This window comes from Clytia hemisphaerica, unplaced genomic scaffold, assembly GCF_902728285.1.
Source record: "Clytia hemisphaerica strain Z4C2 unplaced genomic scaffold, Clytia hemisphaerica genome assembly, whole genome shotgun sequence".
Lineage (NCBI taxonomy): Eukaryota > Metazoa > Cnidaria > Hydrozoa > Leptothecata > Clytiidae > Clytia > Clytia hemisphaerica.
In genome coordinates this window covers 1,701,630-1,709,443 of record NW_027104090.1, presented here as the reverse complement: position 1 = coordinate 1,709,443, position 7,814 = coordinate 1,701,630, and the positions used below count along the sequence as shown (strand labels likewise).

General features: G+C 33.9%; 2 protein-coding genes across 2 annotated transcripts; both read left to right on the top strand.

The window, feature by feature from the left end:
* Positions 1–665: 665 nt before the first annotated feature.
* On the top strand, positions 666–1,040 carry LOC136812720 (p53 and DNA damage-regulated protein 1-like). Its single transcript, XM_067069246.1, has one exon. It carries the CDS (start codon positions 666–668, stop codon positions 1,038–1,040), a length of 375 nt encoding a protein of 124 aa, XP_066925347.1.
* Positions 1,041–2,273: 1,233 nt separating this feature from the next.
* LOC136812814 (uncharacterized) lies at positions 2,274–7,445 on the top strand. The gene is made up of 4 exons (XM_067069341.1): positions 2,274–2,647; positions 3,599–3,712; positions 4,642–4,738; positions 7,091–7,445. Exons 1-4 carry the CDS (start codon positions 2,346–2,348, stop codon positions 7,184–7,186), a joined length of 609 nt encoding a protein of 202 aa, XP_066925442.1. The 5' UTR covers positions 2,274–2,345; the 3' UTR covers positions 7,187–7,445.
* The last annotated feature ends 369 nt before the right edge of the window (positions 7,446–7,814 follow it).

Genomic DNA, 7,814 nt, shown 5'->3' with positions numbered 1-7,814 from the left:
TTTTGGTAACCAGGTAGGTCCATAAAAGTATCACTTGTTTTTCATATTTCGATATAAAAGCCTACTGGGTGCGGAAGAGAAATCGTGTATTTTTTAATACACCGTTCATTAACTCAAACCAAATGACTTTGGAGGTTCGGTGAAATGGTGGCCAAATTGCCGTCCCATGTTTTGTCACTGTCAGCTAGTCCCAAGTTAGAGCAGTTGACAGTATCGATATCCCCCTTCTAATTTCAACACCCTTCTTTAAAAAAAGGAATAATCAGAATGTTGAAACGCTGATGGAAACTATTTCTTTACTTAGCAATTAGAGAAGAAAAAATCTTTTTCTATAAGTGATCCCAACCTTCCGTTCATTCATATCTCTAAAGAAGGATGTCGAAATTAGAAGAAGGATTAGACCAACTTACGGTACTAATTACTCTAGCAGTTATTTATTTAAAATGGTAACGTCATATGCACAAGTGTCCAAACACAGATCAAAAATGTCCGTTCTTCCGCCATGGAAAATTTTGAGATCTGTTATCTATTAAATGATTTTAACTATTGTTGCCATTATTCCTATTTCTTTTTTCCATCAATCTTCAGGTGTCAGGTAGGTCCAATAGGCATGTAGCTTCTTTTCTTTTTTTGCTCAGAATAATTTAATAGAAAAAACTGTTGAAATGGAGAACGATGTTTTAAACAGTCAAATCACAGAAATGACTTTAAAAACTGTTACAGAGATCGAAGAATTAGCTGAAGAAATACTAGTAGACCGTGCACAGATTGTTGACTACGATAAAAAAAGGAACAGTAATCGAGAAGCTCAAAGGGCTATCAAGAAAAATCCGGAAAATAAACACTGGTTTTGTATGGGAAATAATTTCATCAAATTGACACATGGTCATTGTCAGGATATTTTGAATAAAGATCAAGAATTTATGGATGGTGAGATAAAGAAGCTTCATGATGGGTTAAAACCAAAAGTATCGAAATTACATGAGCTAGAAGGAAGGCCTGATGTGAAAGGGTTTGATTTGAAAAGCTCAAATAAGTGAAGTTTGTTTTTTGGGCAACAAGTGGTGATAACTTGGATGTGATTTGATGGTCTATCAACTTTTAAAACCAATTTCCATCATGGTTTTAGCCAGATGGATAGACTTTATGTGGCACAGTGAGAAATACGATAACAATATTGATAACATTGGAGCATTTTTGTTGAAGCCAGTAAGAGATTTAATTACCTTTTTGAAATAGATTTTGGTGACTCTCAATATTTTCAAAGAGAAAAGAGGACTACCTTAAGAGAATTAACTTTCGCGGTAACTAACTTTTGCAGAACTTATTTTTGTGGTGCAACTGTATGAAATTGGCATATTTTACGGAACTAATTTTTGTGGTTACCATCCACCTTTTGTTGAAATTCTTTAACACTTTTCTAGGAGTTTTTGAGAATTTATAGTAAAAGTTTTGCGGAACTATTTTTCCCTGTATGGCTTGATCTAAACATTTTGGTTTTTTAATTTGAATAATATTATCATTGGATATGAAGAACAAAACTGGGCAGTGGAAATTTCTCTCTTAATATTGATATTAGGAGATTATTTTATATTCAAATATATGAGATATTATAATTAGGAGAAACAGAATTAACTAGAACTACAAAGTTGAGCATAGCATTATTATTGAGACGCTCTTTTTATAAGTCATAAGAATTCTGAATATATAATACAATATTTCCTAGAACACAGAAAACTTCATAATAGTATTTTTGTCGACACTCTCAATTTTATATATGATCAGTTTAATGTTTGTTGGTTCAATTTTTCTGTCTGGATCTAGATTATGAAGTTTCAATTGGTTATTTTATCTTTATACATCAAAGGGCTTTGATAAAGAAATTAATTAAGGCTCATTTATTTTTAAGATTAAGTAGCTCCAGAAATTTATCTTAAACTATTCTCTAAACCTTTCTTCAGATTTTCTCTACATCGCGTATTAATCCAAGAAACTTAAAAAATAAAAGAGAAGGAACTTCAAAATGGCCCCAGGACAAATCATAAATTTTATTTTCAATACTTTATAATGCTTTCATCATTGTTTTTACTACATAACTTTATTACCCAAATTATCCAGTTTTGTAACTTTTTACTTCAAATTTCAAATTCTTCAATCATTACACTGTACTTATGATTAGTGCGTAAACACGGAACTCAGAGCGATTTACTTTTTATTTAGTTTTTTAATGGAAGATAACTTTTAAAATATTAATTATTATTAAACTTATTTTTTACAGGTACAAAAAATAACAAAAGAAGAAGATCAACAAAAAAAAACAATAAAAACAACACAACATGCATTGAATGAATTCTGGTTGGCATCTCAACCTCGACGAGATGCCCTTTCACCTTGTGGTGAAGTTGAAGGAAAGGGCAACAGCCTTCTTAATTTTCGCGTTTGCTTTGCATTCAGCTATTGAGATGGTGGTACATGAAATGTATGTCAATTTTCATTGTATGTTGTATGGCCGTGTGCAAGAGAAAGAAAGGATCTTCACTGAAGGTTTGGTACCCTTCTGTTTGGTTTATTTCCTCACTACTCATATGATGACAGTGTTTGGATTTTATCTTTGGATACAGACTGAAAGACATCCAAGGCATATTTGGTAAGTAGAAAGATTTTTGAAATTGACTATTGCGAGGTTTGAGAACCATTGTAACTCAAAATTTTGGTTATAAAAAAACGTCAACCTGTTCCTATCGCATTGACTACGTTAAGAGAAGAAATCTTTGCGGGAAGTAATTTGTTGTAGAAAATAATTTCGTGGATCACAGCTCAGAATCAAAATCCAGAAGTTTTCTGGAATTTATTTCGCCGATGAGAGAATTTTTAGTTTACAATATGGCCTATCTTGCCCAAAAGGCCAATTTAGAGGTGATTTTTTTAGATCCTGAGAATATTTGTGTTTTGTAGAATTTGATTTTGGGGATTTGTCGAAAAATTACTTCCTTTAAGATAGAATCTCCTTCAACATTTTAGTCTTTAGAAAATATCGATTCATGTACCACCCGGTACACTTTTATTTGACTGTAGTCTACAGGTAGAGAATTAAGCTGTGTCGTGCCAAGTCTTAGGTCCAGTCATTTTTTGGGTGTCTTTCTGTTAAAGTATTTAGCCGTAAGTACTTAGTATTAAGCGTTAGGACTCCTTTCAATTTACTAGGCTACTTTATATCTTCCTCCGTTTCGAGCGTAAAACTCCTACTCTTAGGGATATGAGCACCGCTCCTGTTTTGAATATTGAAATTCTCCGGATACATCGCATGCGCACTGAGGTTTTCATGAAACAAATAGAGAGCTTCGAAACCTAAGCCAATCAGCTGTGTTTTAAACATTCTTTTAAATTTAAAATGATAAACATCTTTTGTGAAGGTTGTCTATTATGTTTGAACCTATTAATAAGCAATTACCGATGGGGGTTACTAGTGGCTGCCTATTAGCAGTACCTATAGACCAAGAGCAAGGCCTAAAAGCCTTGAGCTGTCTATTGTGTAGACTATCAATTTACATACTTTATGTTTTCATTTTCATTAACTTTTCTCTTGTTTCGTTTCCAGGACAAATCCATCCAATAATTTTCGATGGAAGATACTGTTCATTTACCTGATTTGTGTACACCTCGGATTCTTCAAAGGATTCCATCATCTCTGCGATTCTCTTGATGCACCAAAGTAAGTAAACATTACCAGGTGTTTTAAAAGATTTTGTACAAGTTTGAGTCGAGATTCTGTGAGAAAATTAGAAATTTTGAAAAAGAAGTCTTAACGAGTAAAGTAAATCTTATTGTATAATGGGCTATTTCAGAAATAATTTGTACCTAAAACGGTGACGCCCCTGGATTTTTTTCTAATTTTTCAAGACCTCCTTAGAATTTTTTCTACCATTTCTTTGAACTACCCTGGATTTTCCACCTCGTTATACTGACCACCCTGGATTTTACATTCAAAAAACCAGACCAGACCACCCTGGACGTCACACCTCCTCAACATAGGGGGTACAGACTATTTCTGGAATAGCCCAATAGCTTGAAATTTTTATGTTAGCTTTTTCGAAAGGTTTAGATTCATGACATTATTATTATTTTTCTCTGAATCTTGGTTCCAACTTGTACACTTTCTTTTGAAACGTCCGATGAATATGAAAATGAAAAATGAGTGCTTTTAGAGAAAAGTTAACAAACCATACCATTTTCGGATACTACTAATTCAGGGCTATCCAACTGTGGGAATGATTTTTTTATGAAAATGCTCCGAGAAAAATGGTGACGTCATCGGAAAACGCCCAAAACTTCGACTTTTCGCCTTAAAATGTAATTTCTCGGCACCAGGTGGTCGAAACTTAACAAATAACCCCATTTTCTTTATCTACTTTTCGCACGCGGAATCCGTTGGTAGCCTCAGATATTTGATTTTCAGACTTCGAAAAAAACCGTTAGTAAAGGGGGGACCCTTGATAAGTTCTAATGATCAACTAAAAATCGATTCACTCGAAAACTGCAGGAGATTCGAAGGGCAAATTGTTTCTTCCTCGTTGCAATTCAGTTCTGTTTATTTAAATCAGTTTTTCAAGGTAAATGGATAATATTCACACTTTCTTTTAGGTGTAACTCTCACACTGTCCGACGTATCGAATTCAAATACTTCAAACCTAAATATATGGACGGCACACATTTCTACCCGCAATTCGCAAGGATGTCGGTAAGAGAAACTATATTGTAGATTCACTATACCTCATTCGAACTTCTTTGATTCGAACTTTATCAAGGCCTTCGGAAAAAGTTTTCCATAATTTGAGCTACTTGTCCCAAAACCAGTTTCTTTGTTTCTTCTGAAGATGCATTTTTCTCTTTTCGAGCAAAAAAAATTTTTCTCGCGATCTGTTTTCTGATAACGTTTAGTCTAGCAAGCTAGACGACTAATTTAGAAATAAAGCAAAAAGTAATGAATGGAACAATTTTAGTCGTCTAGAAACCTTTGTGCACTAACTCCAAACAAAAGAAAAGTGTCAATATTGCAATTATAATTTTTTCCTGCTCAAAATAATTCTTGAGAAAAAAGAATATGTGTGGATTTGTGTATTGAAAGTTTTTCATTTGAGTTGATTTCGTTTTGAGAGTTTGTTGTTGCTTGATAAATTGTTTTCTCGCTACGCAAGTTTCTGCGTAGCTAGCCCCTGTATCTATAAGGCTGGAACACCGGATTCTTCCAGTCGTTTATACAAACTAAATCCCGTATTATTATTATTAGTATTGGTATTATTAGTATTACACGCATTATAAACGACTCCAGTCTAGATAACGTTGCATAAAAAATATCAAAATATACCGTGTAAATAAGACAAAATGACAAAAACACAATTTCATTGTTTTTTTATTCCTTTTTCTCTTCTCTTATATTTTACCAATAGTTTCTCCATCTTATTTGCCCGTCCTGAACATTTCCAACACGAGCAAACTCAGTGCAGACTCAAGTTCTTTGAGCAACTAGTCGAGGAATGGTGATCTATTTTTTCAAAAGTTTTGTCACATAGCACACACATAACATCAAAACCTCTCTTGGAGATTTCCAAAAATATTTTCCCGCGTGGAAATAGCTTATTTTATCATATTCTTAAATTCCGTAACGAGTTTTGATGAACACAGTTGCATTTTTTGGTATTTTTATGTGTAAAGAAGGTAAGCGTCAAGAGAAAAGTTTGCTCGCTGTTTTTAATGATTTTTTGAAATTTTGACATGGAAAAAAGTCAGTTTTTTGGAAATAACTTTCGAACTACTTTTTCAAATTTAATGTATGATAGCTCAGAATTCAAGTTAGAGCATCCTCTATACAATAAAAAAATCAATGAACAAAAATTAAAATCCTAAAGCTCACAATATCTCGACAAATCTGTATACTTTTTTTTGGTGCACCCGGTAGACGAGCAAAAAAAGAACAATAATGGGCTATTTATGATATGCACCACTGGAGAGTCTTCTGAGAACTTTTAAAATTTTCCACCCAATACGTCACTTAAACAATAGAAAAAGTGACGTATTGGGTGGAACAAAAACAGAAAAGTTGCATAATTTCGTGAAGTCATTGCAGTGGTGCATATCATGAATTCCAGAATGTATTTCAAAATTTGGGCAAAATTTCTTCCCGTTATTTGAAATTTGGATATTGTAAAAAACAAACCTACCTTATTACACAAATAAAAGAAGACAAGTAATTAGTGGCCTTGAATTTAAAACACGAAATTTTTTTCTGGCTTTCTTTGGTCGCCGAACAACGCACACGACTCGATTATTGCATAAATTGCATAAATTAAGCCTTCGAGGCTTGTTGCTTTGAACGGCATGAAAATTCAACTTTGCGCGCGAAGCTGTACGTTTCTTCTATTGTTCTTTTTGAAGTAGCCAATCAGCTAAAACAAACTAATTGTGTGTTTGTTTTTATCATGTACAATTGTTTTTGTTTTGATTTTGTTTTTACGCACAACTTTTTTCTAATTTTCAATGGAAGGATAAAAGTGCTCAGCGACCAAAACGCTCGAGTCGTGCGCGTTGTAGGGACCTTAAGGAAACAGCAACTTGTAATATTCGTGTAAGGGGTATTGGTGATAAAGCACCTTTCTTCTTTACTAAAGCAGTTTCTGAAATTGGTCCAATGTCCTCTTAACAAAAATTGTTTTAATGTCTTCTATAAAACCGAACTTTAGCTTTAAATTTATTGATAAGAGGTTTTCAGGTATTGAAAGTCCCAGTTAGTTAGTAAGTAAGTCTGTGACCGCAGTCGGAGGCGACCCAAAGGCTCTTCTTTCAATAGCTATCTACCCGAAGGTAGAGGAGGACGCCACTCTTTCTCTCTGGATTTCCCCACTTACCCTTGATCCTTCTCTTAATTGCTTAACATCAAGCAGAGAGGCATCAAATACTATTTTGGGAATCTTTGGTATAACCCAGCTGGGGGTTGAACCCACAACCTTGCGAACCGTGGCCGGATGCTCTACCTCTGCACTACGGTCGCTCAAGTCCCAGTTATTCAAAGTGAATTCATGTTTTTTTCTTTAAGCTGTCATCAACGATGAGTATGATTTGTCTAATGTATTTCTACTACCTAAACACCAAGAAACAATCGGAAATCAATGCAGCTTTCCATGGCTTATGAGGAAGAAAAGCTTCAGAGTAATGATGTACGAAAATGAAGAGAGTTGAGTCCATTTCATTTCAATGTAAATGGGATCCCCTATATGAAGTTAATTTTATATGGTCCGGCAAACTGATTTTCAAATCGAACGAATTTTCGAGACTTTTTAAAGAGAATATGTACAATTAAAACTTAAATAAATTGATGGCTGGGTTACTGATTGTATAACATGTTGGTTAACCTATGATTTAATCGATTCTGGAGTTGATTTAAAACCGTAATATATCAGGGTGGCCACGCATGCTGGAAAAACTGGAAAACCTGGAAAAACTGGAAAAATGGCCTTTTTCTGAAAACTAGCTGGAAAACCTGGAAATAGGTACATTTTCCAAACAGGAAAGCTGGAATAACTGGAAAAACTTTTTTGAAATTTTAATTTCAACTTTATGTCCGGAATTGGTTAGAATTATTATGTGATTATACATATATAATTTTCATAAGATGTTATCTAGTATGAGTTTAGCCATTTTCAGTTTAGTTCATCAGACATTCTTTTGTCAAAGCATAGATCTCTATGACCGATTTGAAAATCTAGAAGTACCAGTGGATACCCCTTAAAACCTACAAAGCTGCACTATGGGCTCTCTTA

What these genes read in the sequence shown, in the direction of transcription:
- LOC136812814 (XM_067069341.1), top strand. Translation starts at nt 2,346, where the DNA reads ATGAATTCTGGTTGGCATCTCAACCTCGACGAGATGCCCTTTCACCTT. An exon ending in GATTCTCTTGATGCACCAAA is followed by an intron (nt 3,713 to 4,641) that starts GTAAGTAAACAT and finishes ACTTTCTTTTAG; the next exon opens with GTGTAACTCTCACACTGTCC. An exon ending in CGCAATTCGCAAGGATGTCG is followed by an intron (nt 4,739 to 7,090) that starts GTAAGAGAAACT and finishes TTTTTCTTTAAG; the next exon opens with CTGTCATCAACGATGAGTAT.
- LOC136812720 (XM_067069246.1), top strand. Translation starts at nt 666, where the DNA reads ATGGAGAACGATGTTTTAAACAGTCAAATCACAGAAATGACTTTAAAA.